Source organism: Molossus molossus, unplaced genomic scaffold, assembly GCF_014108415.1.
Source record: "Molossus molossus isolate mMolMol1 unplaced genomic scaffold, mMolMol1.p scaffold_m16_p_6, whole genome shotgun sequence".
Lineage (NCBI taxonomy): Eukaryota > Metazoa > Chordata > Mammalia > Chiroptera > Molossidae > Molossus > Molossus molossus.
The window spans coordinates 19077778-19101806 of NW_023425399.1; the positions used below are offsets into that span (position 1 = coordinate 19077778).

General features: G+C 48.7%; 1 protein-coding gene across 3 annotated transcripts; it reads right to left on the minus strand.

Annotated features, from left to right (window-relative positions):
• Positions 1–4690: 4690 nt before the first annotated feature.
• Positions 4691–24029, minus strand: TGIF2 (TGFB induced factor homeobox 2). 3 transcript variants are annotated; one of them, XM_036245043.1, is made up of 3 exons: positions 23984–24029; positions 18323–18548; positions 4691–6912 (listed from the first exon to the last, which is right to left on the minus strand). In XM_036245043.1, exons 2-3 carry the CDS (start codon positions 18512–18514, stop codon positions 6391–6393), a joined length of 714 nt encoding a protein of 237 aa, XP_036100936.1. In that variant the 5' UTR covers positions 18515–18548; positions 23984–24029; the 3' UTR covers positions 4691–6390. The 3 variants fall into 3 exon arrangements, with proteins under 3 accessions (XP_036100936.1, XP_036100933.1, XP_036100934.1); XM_036245040.1 differs by lacking the exon at positions 23984–24029 and adding an exon at positions 23845–23907; XM_036245041.1 differs by lacking the exon at positions 23984–24029 and adding an exon at positions 23751–23890 and having other exon boundaries at positions 5682–6912.

Genomic DNA, 24029 nt, shown 5'->3' on the forward strand with positions numbered 1-24029 from the left:
TCGCTGAATGCCTCTATACTGCTGCCAGCTGGCTGCATGTAGAAGGGTTTGGAGAGGAAGATGTGCTCTGAGAAGTGAGACTGCTGCCCCAGATAGACATAGATGGAATCACAGAAATCAGGAGTTCTGGAGGGGAAACCATGAGCCACGGGAAGAACTCCTGTTGTGAAGTAGAGGTCTGAGTTTGTATTCTGGTTCTCTTTTCTTTTTGCCTGCAATAAACATTTTATTAGTACTTGAGCCCTTAGTAGGTGTCAACTTTGCTAAGTGTTTTACATACATTTGTTTTCCTCCAAAAGCTGGCTGGGCTCTTAACCACTATCATGAACTCCTCTCCTTTGACTTCTATCTTAAAATTTTCTGCAATGAATGTGGATTGCCTGTAATTAAAATGATAGTCTCAGGCTATACTTGACCTTCAGGCCATCATAGAGTCCTAAGGGGCCAAGGGGAAGTCAGATGGTTTGGGGAGTCTACTTCATTGTATTCTTTTCCTCTCATCTTGTTACTCTGTTGATTTTTTTTTTTTTTTTTTTTTTGTGGTACATGCCCCTAGCAACAGGAACCGAACCTGGGACTCTCTGGTCCGCAGGTCGACGCTCAACCGCTAAGCCAGACTGTCCAGGGCTCATCTTGTTACTTTGAAAGATGTGGTGATATCTTCCCAACCCAGAGGTTTTCTGGGGATCAATCAGTGTCCCGATTATAAGTGATTGGGTCTCTGGAGCAACAGCATGAGACTCTCCTGTGGCATCAGTGAGTAGTGCAAATTCCTGGACACTCTGGGGGTGAGGTCTGGGAATTTGGCATTTTGATGATCTTGATGCATAATAAGGCTGGTGAACTACTCTGGGTCATTAGTACCATTTCTGGCACATAAAAGCTGTGTGGTATGAGGCAAGTTATTTTTATTTTATTTTATTTTTTTATCCTCACCTGAGGACATTTTTCCATTTTTTGTACAGATAGAGTGGGAGGGAGAGAGAGGAAGAGAGAGAGAGAAAGACATCGACGTGAAAGGGACACATCGAGTGGCTGCCACCCGCACGACCAACCAGGGCTGGGGACAAACTGCAACCGAAGTACATGCCCTTAGCCGAACCCGGGTCTCTCTGGACCGCAGGCCGACGCTCTAACCGCTGAGCCAAACCGGCCAGGGTGAGGCAAGTTATTTTTAAATGTTTTGTTTTACTTTCAGCCCTGTGCTGAGGCCAGATAATAATCCTATTTCATCCTCCTAGGAGGTGAATATTCCCATTTTGTTGGTGAGGAAACTGAAGTTTGTGGTGTAAACTGACTTGCCTATGGTCACAACAGCTAATGAATGAAGTGACAGTACCAGAATTTGAACCCAGGCTTGGATCATAGAGAAATGCTTTGGAAACCAGTAACATTGAGAGCAGTGATGATTATTTCCACAACTCCCCTGAGTACCAGACCTTTTTCTCTATAGCTACAGTTAGCATAGTTGAGGTTACAGCTACCCCACCACAGACCCAGGCCCTGCCTTCTGAGAACATTCACATTATCAGCTTCCAAACTAGAGTGTTTTGTGTGTGTGTTTGTTTTTAAGAGAGGGAGATAAACATGGACGTGAGAAACATTAATCAGCTGCCCCCTGCACACCCCCTACTGGGGATCGAGCCTGCAACCTAAGCTGATAATTGAACCAGGACCTCTCAGTCCATGGGCTGACACTCAATCCACTGAGCCACACCGGCCAAACTAGTCGGCCCTTCTTTATCGTGATTAATCAGTTCCAGACTCTACCACGATAAATGAATTTACACAAAGTAGGATTCTTTTTTTTTTTTTTTAATCCTCACCCGAGGACATTTTTCCATTTTTTTTGTTCAGGTAGAGTGGAGGGAGAGAGAGAAACATCAGTGTGAAGGGACACATCGAGTGGTTGCCACCCACACAACCGACCAGGGCCGGGTACAAACTGCAACCGAGGTACATGCCCTTAGCGGGAACCGAACCCGGGTCTCTCAGGACCGCAGGCCGACGCTCTAACCGCTGAGCCAAACCGGCCAGGGCCGAAGTAGGATTCTTTGTACAGTCATCCCTCGCCACCTCGCCCTTCGAGGCTTCACTCTATTGTAATTTTTTCAAATACTATAGAGTGAAGCTGTGACCATAGAAGCACAAAGTGTCGAGGGGCTACTATAAAGTGTTTTGTTTTTTTTTTCCCTCACCCAAGGATATTTTTATATTACTCTTCAGATAGAGCTGGAGGGAGAAAAGGAGGGGAAGAGAGAGAGAGAAGAGAGATCGATGTGAGAGACACATCAATTGGTTGCCAACTGAACAGGGCCGCAGCGGAACTACAACCAAGGTACATGTCCTTGGCTGGAATCGAATCCGGGACTCTCTGGTCTGCAGGCAACGCTCACTGCTGAGCCATACTGGCCAAGGCTAGAGTGTTTTAAATCCAGAGTCCTGATTCCCACCCTAGGTATTCCTGTTCATGGGGCTGAGATGGGGAAGTTTCCCAGTTAATTCCAGGGAGCAATTACCACTTAAAAAAAAGTATAGCCCAGCTGGTGTGACTCAGTGGCTGAGTGTCAACCCATGCACCCAGAGGTTAACGGTTCAATTCCCAGTCAAAGCACATGCCCAGGTTGTGGGCCCGATCCCCAGGGGGCGGCATGCAGGAGGCAGCCAATCAATGTTCTCTCTCATCAATATTTGTCTCTCTCCCTTTCTCTCTAAAAAATCAAAGAAAAAAATAAAAATGAAAAAACGTGTAAAGGAAGAGGTCTTTACCATCAATCTAAAGGACACCCCTCCCCCTTTTTTCCTTTTCCTATTGGACACACGGCCTCCATTTACATCAATACCCAAGGCCTTGAAGCATCACACTGGCCTTTGTTAAGAGGAGGGACATAAACAGGGGTTCTGATAATACACAGACAACCCAACAAGCAGGTACTCAAGACCAGGTAGCATTTCCTAAAAGCTATTTCTTCAATGAGTCCGTTACAGGAAAGGTAGATGTTCTTAGATAACACTCCTAGCTTCAGAGGGGCCCTAGCCACATTATCTCGACTTTCATTATACAAGTGCTTGCTCATTCAGAGCTCATTAAGTTGAAGCTCAATGCAAAAGACTTTTGTTTTCAGTTTTTTGAATTTGTTGTTAATTCTTACCTGAGGACTTTTTCCATTGATTTCTAGATAGGATGGGAGAAACACTGATGTGAGAGAGACATCGATTTGATTGGTTGCCTCCTGCACAACCCCAACCAGGAATCAGGAATCAAACCTGTAATCCAGGTATGCACCCTTCACTGGGAATCGAACCCACAGCCCTTCAGTCCTCAGGCCGATGCTCTAACCGCTGAACCAAACCGGCCAGGGTTCAGTTCTTTTCATTTGTAAGCCCTCTCCTGAGGCAGTCAAACCACTCTAATCACTTCCCCTTTTATGGGACTATTGTTTCCCAGATGTAAATGAGTATTAAACTTATTTTGTGCTTAGCCCATCACTAGTTCAAGTAAAGTCTGGGTAGACCTCAAGGTGACCTTCAAACAAGACAAACTTGAATTCACATTCTAGCTCCACTTAGAATCAGCTGTGTAAGCTCAGGCATATAAATTCTGTTTCTTTACCTATGAGAAGGGCATCTCACTTCTTGTGTGTGGACAGAATTTAAGAGACTGAACAGTGCATAGACCCAGGCACATAGCAAGTCTGTTTACTACTATCGTGATTCTGTACTGTTTGGGCTGCAATTACAATGTACAGTCATTATCACTATGACAGAAATGCAACCCACGGCTAGCTTTTTAAAAAGGGGAATTTACTAGCTTATGTAATCGGAAGTCAGAGGTGGTACTGGTTTCAGATATGACTAGAGCACCCATCTGCTTTTGTGCTGGCTCATACTGCAGCCATGCTTTCCTCACTGGGAGAGGGAGAGAAGCAAGTTGCCAGATCCCTGAGTCCCCTCACCCATAGCAAACCCAAAGCTCACTGTTGATCCCAGGGAAGACTGGTCCAGTTTGAGATGCAGGTGTCCCCTGCACAATGATGCATGGGATATGGACAGGGTTGAGGTAAGGAAGTAAGGCTGCAGCGTGTACACTTCCAGGTGGTACTAGAGGAGGCGTGAAAGAGGTCATGCAAAGAACTCAGCAATTGCCCATCTCCAGGCTGGGCCCAGGGTCATAGTGGATTAATCTGTTTCTACTTGAGAAACAAAAACAAAACAAAACCCAAAACAACTTTATTTGACAAAAGACAAAAACAAAACTTATTTACAGTAGTTTTCTGCTCAAATTATTCAATGGGATAAATGTGCTTCTCCTCCAGATTTCTCTCACAACCAAACCAAACCAAACCAGAGGCTGCCTCAACCCCCAGCCTCCCAATCTTTCACAAGGGGGGAATGCCAACCAGAATTCAGCAGCATGGCTCCCTCACCCCTTACCACCTCCATTGCTCAGTGCCCTGCTGGAAGGAAAAGTCCACTCCAACCCAATACACTTCCAGAGTCCCCTGCTACAAGTGGTCTTGCAATATTCACACCAGACCTAGGCTCACAGACGTGTGCGGAGTGGAAGAGAGGCTGGGCAAACAGGAGCTTCAACTAATCTTGTAGCTGCCGTGTTCACGTTTATTCTTCCCCAGCTGGGCCTAAGGAGGGTGAGGATCCCTGATCCCCTTCCCACCCACCCAGGGCACACAAGGAGAGGGCACAAGAGGAGGGAGGAGGCAAAAGAGCTGAGGAAACTTCCCAGTCAGAGCAAAGCTCCCTCTCTGTAAATACTAATCCCCACACCTACAGCAACAGGTGGGCCAAGCCACTCAGTGAGGGTGCCTCCCTGAAGCCTTCAGGGATCATCCCCAAAAGGACAGAACACCTGTTTCTGCCTTTTCCCCTGGCCAGATCTAACCAAGTCAGTCAACACCCAACAACTCTTCCCCCTTGTGCCTGACCTGGCAACTTCAGGAAACTATAGGCTAGGGATACTGACCTGTTTTTTGGCCCAGTAACAATGTCATTCAGAACAAAAATAGTTTGGCTAATAACCTAGAATTAGTGTTTCTTAGGATATATAAAGATAGGGTATACTGCTGTTGAATGCTGTCAGCAATAAACCGGCAAAATAAAAAACAGGGAAGAGAGGAGAAAGACCAGCTGTGGTCTGTTTTGCTGTGAAGTTCAGGGCAGGGGCCTCTGCAACTCCAGTTTAAAGAAAGGTGCAACACGAAGACACTAGCAGACACCAGCGTGAACAGGCTTCTATTCCCAGCCCAGCCTCCTCAGAAGGCAGTCCTCAGGCAGCTGGGGGCAGGATTCCCGGCTTTCTTCAGGAACAGTTTCCTGTCGCCATTGTGAGAAAAGCTGCCAGTAGATGGAGCTTTTGATATTCTGGCCCCACTAATCCAAGTTCCTAAAGGAATCCCAAACTCAGGCTGCAGGGCAAATCTTCCAAGGATAAAGGAGGGGAAAACATTAAAGAGAAAAAACAAAAACCCTACTGCCTCAGTCTAACTTACTCCCCCCACCCCCAAAAGTACAGTAAAAACAAAAACAGAAAAAACAACTCTGGTTTTACCACCCTTCTCTGCTCTGTGCCTAGAAAGTTTGGTCAGATTCTCTGTTGGACCCTCTTGCTGGCTCTGGCTTTATGCTCCTGTGCCTGATACTGAAAAGCCGAAGCCTGTAAGTTTCTTCCTCCTTTTTTTGGTAAACCAAACTAACATTAAAACAACCATTTGGAATTTTGCAGGGATTCAGCTGGTCCCTCAAATGAAAATACTCCTTCCTTGTGAAACAATCAGCTGTTGCAGTGGTGGATCAGCCCAGTTCATCTGACTCCATCACACAATGCACTCATTCCCCACACCTGGGCTCACTGCCCCCACGAACGCAAACCACAGCAAAAAGGGAAAAATGAACACCAAGTTTAGCAAAAACCTGAACATTCAACTGGAGTCGGTTCTATTACATCTGCTGGGTTCCTCTTTTCTTTTGTTCACACTTATGAACTTGGAATGTCCACTTTGCTTAACAAAACGGCTGGCTCAGGGGCAACTTGGACCCAGCATAGGTCTGAACTTGGCAGGTTTCCTGTGCCCAGCCCAGGAGAAGCAGACTGGAACAAAGGGTCCTGCGGATTCTCTGGAGAAGTAGCAGCAGCACCATGCCTGTCTCCGCTCTCGGTCTCATCACCTGAGGCCTGGAGAAACGGCAGTCAGCAGAGAGGTCCCCATCACAGTGCAGTGACACCAGCTGGTGTCTTCCTGCTGAAGACCCTGGACAGAGGAGATGATCCTGATGTTTGGCAGTGATCCAAAGAAAACCCTCTGTATGAAAGGGAACCAAAACAGAAACCCAGAACAGCTGGCTCGAGCCTTGAGCACCACTGTTGGCAGATGCCTACTTGGGGTTTTCGGAAACCAAGGGGATGGGAGTGCGCAGTAACGGCGGTGCCGGGTCCTGCTGCTTCTGAAGCTCCATCTCAGCAGCCCTCTGTAGTGCCACCTCCACCAGCAGCTGGAAGCTGCTGAAGTCCTCCTTGTCCTGCTCTGGGGGTGTGGGTGGTGGTGTGTTAAAGAGTCCACCGGTGGGGCTTCCGGCTTCAGCCCTGGTCAGCAAGGTGAGTGTGTTACCAGGGGACACCAGGGATTTGGGGGCGTCCAGCTCCCCTTGTGGGAAGGGGGCCGCTGGCTTTTCCCCCTGGCCTGAGTGGAGTGGCATGGAGCACACAGACAAGGAGAGCACATTGGTGGGGGCCGGTACAGACACAGCCAGCACCGAGGGGCTGCTGCCACGGGGGAGGGCCACGTCTGAGGCCTTGCCCCCACGACGGGAAATGGTGTATTGGTTGGGGTCTTGGCCGTCCTTCCGAAGCATGTCTGGGAGAAGCCGTCGCCGAGCGTTGATGAACCAGTTACATATCTGGAATGTAAGTGTGAGAGACTGTATCAGTTCACTCAATCAGAACTAGCTACAAAGCACCTATGTCAGGCCCCAGCATATAACAGCAAACAACACGCGCACAATCCCAGTCCTCCTCTGAGAGGTTCAGGATGGGAAGAGAAAGTTAAGGAAGAAATCATACAAATGAATATAAAATTGCAACTATGATTCAGCCAATGAAGGGGAAGTACAATGGTGTGCTGTTGGAGACAATAATGGGAAGACCCAATCTAGTCTTTGTGGACCCAGGGTAGAAATGCTCCTAAAATGAGATCTGAAGGATAAGTAGTAGTTTAGGTGGCATGTGGGAAGGGAGAGGAACATTTGATTTAGGAGGATCAACCTCTGAAAAAACCCCGTAGCAGGTGGAAGCAGAGTGCCTATGAGGAACTCAGAGAAGGCCTGTATGGCCGGAGCTCAGAGTGGTAACTAGAGGTTACCTCTATGGTGGGGATGTGGTTCTTTATTCTAAGTGCAAAGAGGGGTGTAGAAGGGTAGTGAGCAAAGGAACAACTTGCTACATGGAAAACAGAGTGGAGACAGGGAGAAAGGTTAGTAGTTATATTAAGGGAGGTGATGAGATAACAAATGTTTAATCTATTTAGGAAATTGGAAATTAGAGGACCTGGTGCCAAGTTGAATATGGGGGTTTGAAAGGGGAGACTTCAATTTGGGGGTATGAAGTGGGAGACAGGATGATACCAAAGTGATTCACTTCTAAATTTCTAGAGCAGAGTCTTGCTGCAGGCCATAAAGACACCAGGGATTGTCAGAAACAAGAAAATTACTGTTTCCAAGCAAAACTAGGATCAGTGGCTCCAGTTTAATGTGCATTCAACCAACATCCTTAAGTCTTTTTTCCTACATGCTGCTCAGAAAGCTACCATTTAACCTTGACCCCATTCCCATCTATTTCTATGTTTAGATCAATCTTTTGGACCTATGCATGAGGCACAAAATTTCTCTCTGTTAAGTGTTACACAGCAAAGCCAAGACATACCTAGCACCCTGACCCACATCTGTCTGGATTCTTTTTAACAGCTCCATGGCTCTTCCACCCAGCCTCTTCACTGATTGTCCCTTCTCTTCCTAGAACGCAATGACTATTATTCCCGTTGTAGAAAACTGTCGTTTGTCTCCTACTGCCTACAGGGTCAAATCTAACCAACCGAGCCTGGGTGTTAAACCCTCCCATGTCCAGCCCTTCATCAGGCCCTGTACTTTTAAAAAACAGCTCCATGGCCCTGGCCAGCCTGGCTCAGCGGTTAGAGCATTGGCCCGCAGACCAGAGAGTCCTGGGTTCGGTTCCCACAAAGGGCATGTACCTCGGTTGCAGTTTGTCCCAGGCCCCAATTGGAGTCGTGTGGATGGCAACTACTCGATGTCTCTCTCTCACATCAATGTTTCTCTCTCTCTCTCTCTCTTCCTCCCTCTCTCCCTTCTGCTCTATCTGAAGATAAAAAGTGCAAAAATGTCCTTGGGTGAGGATAAAAAAATAAAGAGAACAAATTCTTATTTAAAAAATAAAAATAGATAAATAAATAGCTCCATGATGCCTTTAGCACATCACGTTTCTTCTTTCTGAAGTGCACTCTTTTCCACCCGAGAATGGTTACTCCTCTAAGTCTTGGCTGATCTAAGATATCAGTGATAGGGCCAGAGCAGGGGAAATGGATTCCAAACACCTCTGTGTTCACCTAAGGCTAGGGCAGGGCCTAGCAGTTTTTAATTTATGAATGAATGACACCACAAGGGCAGACAGCTACTCAGGAAGAGTGCAAATATTTTCTGCACACCTGAGAGCAGCAGGCACCTAACTGTGGCATCCTTCTTGACCATAAGATCAACCATTCATACCCTCCTTTCTCTCATTTACTCCCAATGGCCTATAAATGTGGCAAGACTGATCTTACAATAGCTCACGTGAGCATTATTTTAAAAAGTTATGGATTAAACTAGAAAACAGTTTCTTAGCTGCATGGCTATTGTAAGGTCATAAAAACAAATCTCTTTAAAACATTAACCCTTTCCTTATATAGGCAAACACAACTCCCTAACATTTTCTCCAAGTCCTTCTTCCTCTTGCCCTCCACTGGAAGGGCCACCAAAGGGAAAAAGCTGCCTAACAACTTTCTTGCTATCTCAGAGGTAGCAGGAGAGAAGAAATGTTAGAAACTGTGGATATTGGGGGTGGGGAATGGCAGGTGTGGCCTGGTAGGTATCCACCTGTCTGGGCATCTTTCTGGGAGCTTTCGTTGTAAAGAGTTTACCAATAGCTGCCATTCACTGAGCACTGAACACCTACACAATTTTCTTCTCATAGTTAGATCAGCTCTATGACTTTGATTAATTCCCATTTTTATGATAAACATACATAAAGCTCAGCTTGAAGAAGTCAGACATGAGTCCATCTCTAGCCAGGGGTCCCCAAGCCTGGGCCTTTGAATGTGGAGGAGTAGGAGCCCCTCCTCTCTGAATCTCTCTCAGGCTATCACAGGGCCTCAGAGCCATTCATTTTGTTCATCAAGACAGTCAAGTTAAAACTTTTCACCTTCCCATTGCTCTCCCTTTCAAGGCTTCGTGCTCACTCAAACAACTTACTGCACATTTACTATGTGCCAGGCCTAGTTCCTGGTGCTGGTGATCCCTTTGTGAATTAAAAATACATGCACTCTGCCCTGTGGCACTCACAGTCCGTCTGGTTGTGGAGACTGGCAATGAACAAATACAGTGAACAGCCAGCCACCAGTAAGTGGCAGGAAGAAAACAAACAGGAATAAAAGAAATAGCATATAGCTCTGGCCAGTTTGGCTCAGCGGGCTGCGGACAAGAGAGTTCTGGGTTCGGTTCCCGCTAGAGGCACGTACCACAAAAAAAAAAAAAAAATTAAAAAAAAAAAGGGTAGCATATAAAGAAGACAGATTTCCATGAATAAGGGGTCTGGGAAGGCTGAGACCTAAAAGATAAGAAAGCCAGCTATATAGAAAGCTGAGGGAAGAATGTTCTAGGCAGAGGGAACAGCAAGGTCCTGAGGCAGGAAAGGTTTGATTTAAGAAACTGACAGGCCCTGGCCAGTTTGGCTCAGTGGTTAGAGCGTTGGCCTGCAGTCCAGAGAGACCTGGGTTCGGTTCCTGCTAAGGGCGCGTACCTCAGTTGCAGTTTGTCCCTGGCCCTGGTTGGTCGTGCAGGTGGCAGCCACTCGATGTGTCCCTTTCACGTCGATGTTTCTCTTTCTCTCTTCCTCTCTCTCTCCCCCACTCTATCTGAACAAAAAATGGGGGAAAAAATGTCCTCGGGTGAGGATAAAAAAATAAATTAAATTAAATAAAAAATATGTTTTAAAAAAAAAAAAAAAAAAGGAAAGAAACTGACAGGAGCCCTGGCCGGTTTGGCTCAGCAGTCCCGGGTTCAGTTCTTGCTAAAGGCACGTACCTCAGTTGCAGTTTGTCCCTGGATGGGGTCATGTGGGTGGCAACCAGTCAATGTGTCTCTCGCATATCGATGTTTCTCTCTCTCTTCCTCCACTCTCCCTCCTGCTCTGTCTGAAGATAAATGCAAAAAAATGTCCTCGGGTGAGGATAATTATAAAAAGAAAAGAAAAACTGAGAGGAGTAGGCAGGGCTGATCCCACTAGGCCAGAACACCATGGTAGAAAACTAAAGGGCCTAAACAGTGGTTTGACCTCAATTCCACTCTAGGTCCTTCTCTTCGTCCTCTCCTCTCAGTACTTACAGAGCATGCACCAGCTACTATAGGAGGAAGAAAAGGTGGGAGGCCCCACCCCCACCCGTCCTGTGTACTGGGATGCTGGGAACTGTGTGGGCTGCAGCAATGATCCCTGTTGCTCAAAACATTCTCCCGTTTGTTGAATGAATCAAAGGCTGAGCTTTCCTCAGGGCTCCTGTATCAATTCTACCCCTGCCTATCACCTTTCTTGGCCTATACACAGGCAAACCCTTGGGTACCACCTTCCTATGGACTCTGGTCTGTCTACACAGCCGAAGGACTAGCCAGCTACGACAAGAGCTGGTGCCTGGAGCTGGCTTGGGTCTTTGCCCAGCAAGCTATAGTGCATCCAGTCCACAGATGACCCAAGGACAGCACTAGGCCCCTGGCCCTGTCAGGATGGGAAAGCTTGTGCCCTTTTCTCCCTTTTCCAGTCCCGCCTGGAAGGACCCTGACCCTGGGGTTCTCACTTATCCTTTTTCACCTCTATGGTCAAATCAGTACTACTGAGCACACACGCAACCGCAGGTATCAGCAGACACTGGCTGAGCTGAATCCTGGTGAGAGTTCCAAGGGATCCCCAAGGATAAGGCACAGCTGGGTGCAGTGAGGGAAGGGAACTAACTAAGCACCGTGGTTACCAGGTTATCAGGTCAGTCATCTCACCTGCATTATGTTTAATCTGCATACAAGCCCAGCAAGGTAGTGAGCAGTGTCTGCAAAGTACCAAAGGGGGAAATGGAACTCAAAGAGATGAAAGAACTCACCTAGTCACATGGACTCAAAGCTGGGTTTCAAACCCAGGTCTCCTGGCTTTAAGGCCCCTACTGTTGTTCTTAACTCTGCTTTGCTCCATCTTACCAAACAGGAACAGAGCAGATAGCTGAATAATCATCATAATCCTAAAAGCAAACACTTGTTGAACCAAAACATATCAGGTGTTGTTCTGAACATTTCTCATCTAATTACTCATTTAATCTTCAACAGCCTATGAGACAGGTTCTGTGAGGATCTCTATTTTCCTTAAACCACTGAAGAAACAGGCCCTGATCAGAGTTCAGTACTTGCTCAAGGTCCCAAGTGCACATGGATCTGGTCCCCAGGTGAAAGGACTGAAGAGTCAGCCGGAGGCCTTTTCTCCTTGCACAGGTGCTTCCATCCCTGTCTACAAGGGCCTCCAGAGAGAGTACTGCACCTCCCCACCTCACCCCTGTGCAGGGGAAAAGTCAGATCACAGTGACCTGGGTCAAGGGAGGTAGGGACGATGGTCTCTGTGGAGAAAGCAGTCTGGGGAGGGGAGCTGGGTGTGCTCTAGCAGCTGTGTAAGCATCTAGCCCCTAGCTGCACCTCCCATTTTGGCTTATAATTCTGAGAAAAGAACAACAGAAACACCCCCACCCCCAACATACTCCTCTCCACACTCCCCTTGGTCTACGAAAACTTGGCAGACTACCGTCTGTTTTGTCTTCTCAGCTGATAGAAATGCACAGCTGAGGGGCTGGGTAAGGCAGGAGGCCGCAGTGCCCACCACCGCCAGCTGTGATAATAGGCTACTGAGATTTTCTGTAGCCCCTTCCAGCTGCCCGACCCATGCCTAAGTCCGGAAAAGAGCCTGTGACTCACTCCCACTCTAGGTCCTTGGGAAGGTGGCAGGGAGAATGCCAAGGTGAATTCTGTGACTGATACGGCAAACCATAGACTAGGTGTCTGAAAGCCTTTCTCCACCATAAAACAGGGCCCTGTTTGAAAGGCTGTTGCCCTGTCAGTATTTCTTTTTTATCAGGGGCTGAGATGAAGGTCTCGGGAGGAATCGCTGTGGCAAATGGGAGTGGGAGGGGCACCTGGAGCTGAAGGCCACGAGGATCAGAGCAGGGCATTTTCGACAAGGCGACACAGTGCTTTCATTTTAATGTCTCTTCAGCCTTGAAAGGCAGAAAACAAAACGGGAGGGAAGTGAAGGCATGGAAAAAACCCTTCCCAAACTTCACGGTACCTCCATTTGTGTTGTGACCGCCGAATCCAAGCGATCTGACAGGCAAGCTGGCTGTATTAGAATCACCCTGAGGCTGATTTTAAGAAATAGCTATGTTGGCCTGGCTGGTGTGGCTCAGTAGATTGAGCGTTGTCCCATGGGCTGAGAGGTCTGGGTTTGATTCTCGGTCAAGGAACATGCCTGGGTTGTGGGCTTGATCCCTGGTGGGGAGCATGCAGGAGACAGCTGATCTATGTTTCTCACATCAATGTTTCTATCTCTCTCTCTTAAAAAAAAAAAAAATCAATAAAGAAATAGTATCCTGGCTAGTTTGGCTCAGTGGTTAGAGTGTCGTCAGCCTGAGGACCAATGAGTCATGGGTTCAATTGCGGTCAAGGGCAAATACCTCGGTTGCGGTTTGTCCCCAGCCCTGGTGGGGTCATGCGGGAGGCAACCAGTTGATGTGGCTCTATCACATCGATGTTTCTATGTTTCTCTCTCTCTCTCTTCCTCCCTCCCATTCTATCTGATAATAAGTAGAAAAATACCCTCAGGTGAAGAATTAAAAGAAAAGAAATAGCTATTTTGACCCTGGCTGGGTAGCTCAGTTAGTTAGAGCATTGTCCCACTATGCCAAGGTTGCAGGTTCAATCCCTGGTCAGGGCACATATAAGAATCAACCAATAATAGCCTGGCCGGTGTGGCTCAATGATTGAGTGTTGACCCGTGCACCAAGAAGTCGCCGGTTTGATTCCTGGTCAAGGCACATGCCCAGGTTGTGGGGGGCATGCAGGAGGCAGCCAGTTGATGTTCTCTCTCATTGATGTTTCTATCTATCTCTTCTTCTCCCTTCCTCTCTCTCTAAAACCAATAAAGAAAAAAATAAAAAAGAATCAACCAATGAATGCATAAGTAAGTGCAACAACAAATCAATGTTTTTTATTTCTTCCTCAAGTAAAAAAAAAAAAAAAAAAGAAAGATTAGCTGTCTCATCTGCTTTATAGATTGGCTCCTGTTTGCCCAGTTCCCCATACCCAAGGGACTGCTGACCCTATCTCCCCATTCCTTCAAGTATGTCAGGACCCCATTCAAATGCTGCTTCCTGAGAGAAGCCTTTCCTACAGACATGGCATTGGTAATTAATTACATTAGTCTTTTTTTTTTAATCCTCACCCGAGGACATTTTTCGCTAATTTGGGGGTCAGGAATATGTGTTTCTAAGCTCCCCAGAGTTCTGCCACCAAGGCTTAGGAACCGATGGTTTAATTTGTCCTTGTAGGCCAAGCTCTTTTTTAAGCAAAAAAGTGTACACAAGAGCTCAAAAAATATACATGCAAATGAAAGGCCTTGAGGTGGGGAGACAGACTGCTGGTAGAAGAATCGAGAGACACGCTAGCTTTGTTGCCAGAGTAAGGAGAGCAGAGTAGGATAAAGGGTCTCGAGGCCACACCTTGCCACAGAGCAGGTCACTACAGCAGGCTCCTGTCGTGCCCAGTTCCCCATACCCAAGGGACTGCTGACCCTATCTCCCCATTCCTTCAAGTATGTCAGGACCCCATTCAAATGCTGCTTCCTGAGAGAAGCCTTTCCTACAGACACGGCACTGGTAATTAATTACTTTAAATTCTTAGTCTTTTTTTTTTAATCCTCACCCGAGGACATTTTTCGCTATTTTGTTCAGATAGAGTAGGAGGGAGAAAGAGAGAGAGAAACATCGACGCAAAAGGGACACATTGAGTGGTCTCCACCCACACAACCCAGCCAGGGCCGGGGACAAACTGCAACTGAGGTACGCGCCCTTAGCGGACACCGAACCCGGATCTCTCCAGACCAAAGGCTGACACGCTATCCGCTGAGCCAAGTGGGCCAGGGCTAAATTCTTAGTCTTTTAAATAGTCCTCCCTCCTTTCCTCCCTCGGAGAACAGTTCCAGTTCTACCGCTGTTTCCAGCGCACAGCACGGGGCCTGAACCTCCCTGCCAAGTTTACCTTCCATCTCCAACAGACAGCCCTTAGACCTGTCAGAAACCACAGCAATAAAACAGGCTCAGAAGAGGCCACAGGGACCAGTGAAAAATCCTTCACAAATGACTTTTTGTTGTTTGTCTCACCGTCCCACCTGCCTAGCCCTGGGCAAGTACCAGCAAACCAGTTAGTTAAATGACTCATTGACTTGCTAATGAGATCACTCCTGGGGGGTTAAAAGAGACAATCAAAAGAGATGTCCCCAGGGAGATAGGAAAACAAGCCTTGGCAAAATGTTGATGCTTGTTGAAGCCAGGTGATTGGTACCAGGGGTGCATTAGAATATTCTTTTTTTGTGGATATTTGCAAATGTTTTTAATAAACAATTAAATCTTAAAAATTAAGTACAGGAAAAAGAGACCCCCTCCAGGGACTTAAGCCCATTTTTCCAGATTGATGAGCCACATTTCCTTACTTCTGAGGTCCTGCCTGTTGACATTTCTAACGCGTTATCTTTATCTTCATTTTCTGTCACTTCAACAATTTTTTCCAGAGCACCTACCAAATACAAGGCACTGTGCTAAATACTTGGGATATAGAGATAAATGAGACCAGGCCCCTGGAATTTTGTGTGTTCTAAAGAGCAATTACAGTCCAGGGTCCAAATGCTGATCCAGTCCCAGGGCTGTGGGAAGGCACAGATCCTCCAAGGGTCTGCAGTCTCCCTGGGTCGGCGGGGAGCAAAGAGGTCTAGGGCATCGTACAGTGGGACAGAAATATGGTGCCAGGGATGAAGCTGGCCATGCAGACAGGGACAGGTGATGGTGTCATTAGGTTGGCAGGAGCCACTGAAGGGTTTTAATTTTAAGGAGAGGGGTGACAAGTGGTCAGACAATGATAGGTTGGACCAAAATAGAAAAGAAGCCATATCCCAGAAATATTTAAGGGGTATGTATGGGGACTGGTGGCTGACCACACCAGCTGAGAAAGAGCTATCAAGGGGAACCCTTGGAAAGGGAAGGAGCCAGCCTGGAGATGTTATCAGTTATCAATCAGGAAACTTGAGGTGCCTGTGAGACCTCCAAGCAGAGGTGTATGCCTGGGATCCACAGTACAGTTTCCATCAAGGAGTGCCAGATGGTCCCCACTGCTTTTTAACTCTCAGCAGGACTTGGTGCAGGAGGGCCACTGGACCCCTTCCACCAGGGGATGCCACGGGGCCGGAACCCGGCCTTTGTCAGTGTCTCCAGCTAATCCCTGCCCCAAACCTACAATTCTCTAAGTGGGATCTGGGGATATGCCAACCTAGGGGTCCAACAGTTCTCCACAAAAATATCATGGCTTTGTGTTTGTGTTGTGAGTATGAGTAAGAGCACGTGGCCTCTGTCACACTACACGCCACAGCCCCGTCAGCACACCACCATCCATTTACAGTCATGCAGTTAGAGGGAATCCCATCGGTCTTACCCTCACTTACTTCAGAAAACGGTTTGTTTCATAGTTGTGTATGAGAGCTAAAGCAAGACATTTTTACCCAGTTCTCAGTTTGTACATGCTTAAAGTGACGTGATAATATTTTCTTTAAAAGGCAATGGTACAGCCCGGACGGTATGGCTCAGTGGATTGAGAGGTCCCAGTTCAATTCCAGGTCAGGGCACATTCCCAGTAAGGGGGGGGGGGGGGGTGCAGGAGGCAGCAGGTCAATGTTTCTCTCTCACCTCGATGTTTCTATCTCTCTCCCAAAAAATTTTTTTAAATATGTATTTTTAAAAATCAATAAAAAATTAAAAAACAAAAGGAAATGGTACATTACTCAGATTTGAGAAACAGTGTCCCTGACAAAAAGCAGTTTCAAAACAGTGTGACCAGTGGTTTGACAGTGCAGGTATGAGACACAGTGGGAATACACAGCGGAGGCCTCAAACCTAGGCTGGGAGAATCAGAGATGCTTTCAAAAGAAAATGCTTAAATGGCGTCAGCCAGGTTCAAAAAGGTCAGAAAGAAGCCAAGGAAAAAGGCCTGAAGGCCCAGATGGCTCAAGAAGCTGAGGAACTGAGATGAGGCGGCTAAGTACCTAAGGAGTTTGGACTCTATCCTAAGGTCAACAGGGTTTGTGGAGTATGTGACCCAATCAGATTTGCACTTTAGTGTTCAAGAGAATGGACTAAAGGAACAAGGCTGGAGAAGACCAGCAAAGAGGCCGTCTAGATAATACTGGCTCTCAGGCTCCATACATGACTTTGGCCTGTGAGTTCAAATCTACCTCTTCTGGGAGGCCTTATGAGGCTCCAGGGTAGCTCAGAAGCCCTGCCCTGGTCCTCTGCTGCCTTCCGTCCCAGCAGTGATCACTTTTTGCAAACATTAGTGGTCAAGTCTTTCCTGCTATTCCATCCCTGACTATACACTCCTTACACTCCTTGAGGGTAGGATTAAGTCTGGTTCCTCTCTGGAATCTCAACTCTGCTCAGCACGAGCTGCTAGATACCTGGGGCCAGTCCAAGGCCTATGATCTAGGAGAGATGAGGATGAAAAGGAGAGTAAAAGCACCCACTCTGTTTCAAACCGCTCACAGTGAGCCTTGAATTTTCCTCAATCCCTCCTCCTTACACACCGCGAAAACGCTACAACCGCCTCCCTTTTCCAGAAGGGCAAAGAGGAGGCTCAGTGAGGAGGCAGTGACATGGCCAAGGTCCAGGCTTCCTCTTGTGGGGAAGACGGGATCTGAGTCAGGATCTGTAACGCTAGAGCCTTTCTCTTAGGCAGACTCCAATTAACCGCTGCCCAGCGAGTGTAAGTCAGGTAACAGTTCTGGGGACTGAGTGCTCACCGTGAGACTTGATGGAGGAGGGACAGGGGCAGGGAAGATCTGGGAGGTTCACAGTGGGGTAGGGGAAGGAGGAAGAAACCGTACTGTGGATTGGAGAAAGGGGCTACGAAAGCACAGAGGTGGAAAGGGAGGCAGGGGACATGCCTTGGCTAGGCTGAGGCCTTGTTGCTGTGTCTCCCAGGGAGTTGAGAGCCAAACTGGAGGCAAGGCAGAGACCAGGGTGTCCTGCCTCAGCACCATGGAAACAGAACAAAATACCTGTATGTCAGCAACTGAGGCAATTCAAAGAAGATAATATCTTGCACTTTTAACAAAAAGTGGATAATACGATCTTCTGAATGTGATTAAAGCACTTTCACACCCAGTTCTGAATCTGTTCCTCACAACAGTTCAGTCAAAGCAGGATAGGACTGTAACCCCCACTTTACAGATGGGGAAATCGAGATGTGATCCACAGTTTCTATGTGGCAGAACCAGGTTTTGAACCCAGAATCTTTGACTTCTGCCCTTTCCTTGACCGTGATTCCAACTAAATTTTAACCACCTGCAGATCACCAGCTGTCCCCTACAACCAAGTCACCATCCAAGCAACACCCTGGGGCAGGGCCAAACTCCAGACACTTGATGCATTCTCACCATCCCACGGCCTCCAATGTTAATGAGACACTTAGGCATTAATAACAATTCCTTGCCTCTTCAGAACACTCAAAAATCTGAACTCTAGCTGCAATGACTTCATGTCACTGTCCTCCCTTAAGGCAGGGGGACTGGCTGTTCTCACCTAACTGAAGAAACTGAGGCCCAGAGAGGGAGGTGACTAGCCTACAGCCACACAGCCTGAAATCAGTGGCAGGGCTGGGACAGGACTAGAACTCAGGCTTCCTGCTACCCCCTCCTTACCTGCAGCACAGACAGGTTGGTTTGTCCAGAAAGGCTCAGCTTCTCCTGCTCAGAGGGGTAGGCGTTGTAGCGGTGCAGGTACAGCCAGTCCCGGAGGATCTTCACCGACTCCTTGGGCAGGTTCCCTCTGCGCTTCCTCTTGCCTGCCAGGGAGAGGAGGCCTTCATCCTCGCCCAGATCACTGTCTGACATGGTGTCTAGGGGCTAAGATGGACCTCAGGCAAGCCTGGAACAAGTGACAAAGGGGATGAGGATATCACCATGCACTGCCTCTCGGCCTCTTCCTAGTCTCTAAATACACCATTATTAGAGCCTGGGACACAAGAATTATGGGGAACTTGCAATTCAAAGTCTTACAGCCTAGGTAAGCTACACGGGGACGAGTCTAAAATGCCTCTATTTCAGTAGATGACTACTGAACTAAATGGCAGCTTTTTTTTTAATTTAAAAAATTTTTTCAACTATAGTTTACATTCAATATTATTTTGAATTACTTTCAAGTGTACAGCATAGTGGTTAGACAATCATATACTTTACAAAGTGTTCCTTGTAAAAGACAGCTCATTCATAAGTAGCACCAGACTAGCAATAATTACAGCTGCCACTGAGGTCTATTTTCCATGCTCTGTACAGAGCACTTTCCATTTATTATCTCATTAAATCCTCACAAAGCCCTTGTAAGGGAAACACTACTATTATCATCATTTTACAGATGAGCAAACCAAGGCCCAGGGAGATTAAGAAAGCCACCTAAGACACTATGGCTCTGCCCAGCCGGCGTGGCTCAGTGGATTCAGCGTGGTCCCATGGACTGACAGGACCCAGGGTTTCTATTCCGGGTCAGGGCACGTGCCCCGGTATCGGGCTTGATCCCCAAATAGGGATCATGCAGGAGGCAGCCGATTGATGTTTCTCTGTCACATCGACGTTTCTATCCCTCTCTCTCACCCTCTCTAAAAAAAGAAAAAAAATCAATAAAAAGACATATTACAAAAAAAAAAATATACCATGGCTCTTAAATAGTTACCATGTGACCCAGTAATTTCACTCCTAGGTATCTACCCCCCAAAAATGAAAACCTACCCTGGCCAGTTTGGCTCCGGGGTTAGAGTGTTGGCCCACGGACCAGAGAGTCCCAGGTTCAGTTCTGCTAAGGGCACCTACCTCAGTTGCAGTTTGTCCCCGGCCCCAGTTGGGGTCATGTGGGTGGCAACCACTCGATGTTTCTCTTTCACATCGATGTTTCTCTCTCTTCCTCCCTCTTTCCCTCCAGCTCTAATCTGAAGATAAATGCAAAAATGTCCTCGAGTGAGGATAAAAAAAGAAAAGAAAAGAAAACCCCACGTCCACACAAAAGCTTGCACACAAATGTTTATAGCAACATTATTCATAATAGCAAAAGTTGGAGCCCTTGCCCTGGCCAGTTTGGCTCAGCGGTTAGAGTGTCAGCCTGCGGTCCAAAGAGACCCAGGTTCGGTTCCTGCTAAGGGCATGTACCTCGGTCGCAGTTTGTCCCCGGCCCTGGTTGGGTCGTGCGGGTGGCAACCACTCAACGTGTCCCTTTCACGTCGATGTTTCTCTCTCCCGTTTTTTGTTATCTGAACAAAAAACGAAAAAATGTCCTCAGGTAAGGATAAAAAAAAGATGGAGCCCTGGCTGGGAAGCTCAGTTGATTAGACAGTCACCTCGATATACCAAGGTATCGGGTTTGATCCTGGTCAGGGCACATAAAGGAGTCAATCAATGCTGATCTGATTCTCTCCCTTCCTCTCTATTGCTCTAAAATCAATAAAGCAAAAGGTAGAAACAACCCAAGTGTCTATCAACAGATGAATGAATAAACAAAATGAGATCTACCACACAGTGCAATACTATTTGGCCATAAAAAGGACTGAAGTCCTGATCCATGCTACAATGTGGATGAACCTTGAAAATATTATGCTAAATGAAAGAAACCCGTTACAAGGAACACATATATAATTCCATTTTAATGAAATCCCCAGAATGGGCTGGAAGTGGGGATAGAAGGATGCTAACTAAAGGATATGAAGGTGTTTTTCTGAGGTGATAAAAATGTTCTAAAATTGACTGGTTGCCCGGCCAGTGTGGCTCAGTGGTTGAGCGTCGACCCATGCACCAAGAGGTCGCTGGTTCAATTACTGGTCAGGATACTTGCCCAGATTGTGGGCCCGATCCCCAGTGGGGGGCATGCAGGAGGCGGCCAACTGATGTTCTCGCTCATCGATGTTTCTATCTCTCTCTCCCTCTCCCTTCCTCTCTCTCTAAAATCAATATAGAAAGAAAAAAATGTGTTTTTAGTTAAAAAAAAAATTGACTGTGGCAATGTTGCATAGTTGTGAATATACAGTTCACCCTTGAACAATGTGGGAGTTAGGGGCGCCAAGCCCTGCACTGTTAAAAAATTGCAAATAATTTTTGACTCTCTCAAAACGTGGCTGTCCCTTGCTGTTTATGGGGGGTTGGTTGATACCAAAATCAGTGGATGCTCAAGTTCCCTAATAAAATGGCATAGATCAACGCATTCATGGACTTTTAACCATGGACGGAAGGCAGTACGGGTATTTATTTTTTAAATCCTCACAGGAGGATATGTTTTTACTGATTTCTAAAGAGAGAGGAAGGAGGAGAAGGAGGGAGAGGGAGGGAGGAGAAGAGAGACAGAGAGAGAGAGGGAAACTGATCTGTTGCCTCCTGTATGTGCCATGACTGGGGATTGAACCCCAAACCCTTTGGTGTACAGGATGACGCTCCAATCAACTGAGCCACCTGGCCAGGGCCAAGTATTTATTGAAAAAGTTGGGATCCTCACAGTCCAAACCCGTGTTGTTTAAACTTCAACTGTACTAAAAACCACTGACTTGTTCGCTTTAAACTGGTAAGTTATATAGTATGTGAATTATATCTTAATAAAGCTGCTACGGAAAAAATCCCTCACTTCCAGGATATAGTGTATATAGCATAGCGGGTTTGGATCAAGGTACTTTGCTCCCCCACCCTACCTCCATACCATCTTGCCTCTCAGGTCTCCTAAGACCCAGGGAGGAGTCAGGAAACAATCTGTCACCATAGTCCTACAGCAATCCATGTAACATTTACCGTGCACCTACTGTGTGCTCTGCACAGAACTGTGGAGCCACCCCTACTGGTTGTCTCTGATACTCTCCTCTGTGATCTAGCTCCTGACTCTCCTGGCCTGGATCCAGAATCAAGCCCTCAAAAAACCCCAACAAATAAGCAAGACAGAGCTCTGGTCCCTCCAACCTGGCTATATAACCTTGGGCAAATGTCCTTCCTCCCCTCTCTGGGCTTGAGCCTCTATTTCTAATGAAAGAAGGTGTTTCCCTAGACAACCCAACTCAGTTGGCTCAGCCCCCTGACAAACTTCTTGTTCACACATGCAAAAGAGATTTACATTTTAAAACCAAAAGTTCCAGGCCAAGCTGATGCCAGAATCTCAAGACTCCTCCCTCCTCAGCCTTTTAACAGTTCCCCAGCAGGCTGGGCCAACAGACTCTGGCATTTCCCAGGTTTTGTTTCCTCAACTTGGGCCAGAGCCCAGATAACTGGGCTGGCTAGGCTAGGCCAGGCTTTCGAGGGAAGGGTCTACCCTCCCAGCCAGGCCACCTGGAGGTGAGACAGGCATTGATTAGAGGTGCTACTCCTCAGAGAGCACCAACAGTCTGAGTGCTTTCTGAGGTTAGGTATCTGAAGCTGAGCAGGCCGGGCAGTTAGGATCTGGGCCCAGAGATGCAGCCCTGACAGGCTGTGAGTTTACTCAAGGTTATCTGTACAAATTCCACCCTGGCTGCTAGCCAAGTTCCAGACTGCAGGGTTCCAGGGTTGGCCGGTAGAGACGACCCTCAGTCTACACAGGCCTCTCCACCATGGTGTCCTGCAATCCGGTGGGTCATCCCACATACAACGACCCACAATCACACCAGGCAACTCTAACAGCACCAACTCGTCCCTCAGACCCTGGAACCCCCATGAATCTCACCGACAAATGCAGAACACACGCTGTTTACAAATAAATCCCACTACTAGCAAGATCAACTGGTACCCACACAACCAGCCCAACTCCTGGATATAAGCCCACCCACGAACTCCAACCGACCTGACCCGCCCACCCACGATCTCTGAGACTGGGAAAACTCCAGACGTCATCACACCAGCCATCAGTTCTTACCCTAACTGGCCTGAGACAGCAAACTCACGACACAACACCCGGGGCACCCTACGACACGGTCCACGACGCGGACCTGCAGCCACTCTCGCACGAACTTTCTGACAAGTCCCCAGCCCGGGCGGACACTCCCCCGAGCCGCGCACTGGAGCTGCATTCCCCGCAGTTCACACAAAGCGCGCAGCCTCCCCCGCGGCCCTGACCGAGTTGGAGCACATGGCTCCCGGGGCAGCGGGGAATCGGCCTGCGCTGGGGGCGCCTGCACCCCTCAGCGCCCCCCACTCCACGTCAGACTCGGCGCTCCAGCTCACCCGCGGGCCCACACTCCGGTGGGGCGGGGGCTCTGGAAGAAAGAAAACTCACGTGTCCGTCCCGGGGCAGGAAAAAGTTTGGTTCCCACCTCCTTCCCCCGCGGCTCGGCGCAGGCAGACTCTTCGGGGCGCGGGGCCGGCCGAGCCTGCGCGCTCGGCTTTGTGCTCCGAACTCGGCCCAGAGGGGGAGGGGAGGGGAGAGGAGGGGGCTGGGCTCCCACCTCCGCACCGCCCCCCCACCCCGGCCCAGCGCCCAGACTCCATGTTGGCCGCCCCCTACCCCGGAGACCGAGTGCTTCCCCCGCAGGAGGCTCGGCTCACGCTCGGCCTGCCCGAGGGTCTCGGAGCACACAAACTTTCTTCGGGTCGCCGGCCCCCCGAGCCCCACTTCTTTGGCCCGTCTGGGAGTGACAGATGCCTCAGAGACAGACTTTCCTTTGTTCCAAAGGAAAGGGGAACTCGCGCGGGCTCCCCGGCCCTCCCAGCTCCGGGCCCTTCCCGCTGCCCCCACCCGCAGCTGTCACTCTCAGTGGCCCCCTCGCCCGCTCGGTCGCTGCGCGGCCGGGGGGGCTGTCGGCGGTTAGCAACGTGCACTTTTGAAGTCAAACAAACCCGCCCCCGCGCGCTCACCCCGGCTGGGCCAGGGGCGGCCCGTCAGCCGTGGTGGGATCCCAGGGAGCTAGGGCCCCCACAAGGTCCCGGAACGAGTTTTCTCCCGGGGGGTGGGGCACCCCCTACCGGCCCTCACAAGCACACTGCGGTCAGGACTCACAAACACACCCGAACTCACACACCCACAATCGCACGCGCCGGGACGACGCCCCCTCCCCCGCCCGGCCCAGAAAAAAAACTTTCCAAGTTGTCCGCGCGCCCCCCGCCCCTAATCTGCTCCGCTCCTGCGCCCCGCACTGACTTTCCCCAGCGGCTTTTCCGTCCACGCGGCCTTGGACTCGGTCCGCGGCGTCCTGGCAGGGGGCTGGGGGGCGCTGGGGGAGCGCGCCGCGTACCTGCCGGGCCTGACACTCGGCCTGACAGCTCGCGGCTGGAAAGCACCTCGCGGCCTGACGTCAGATCCCCTCTCCCCCGAACCCCCGCCCCCCGCGCTCTCCTCGCCCTCCCCCACCCGCCCGGAGGGAGAAAACAAACTTTGTGTGGAGCTCTGCGAGCTACGCCCACCCCCCGCAGGGCGTAC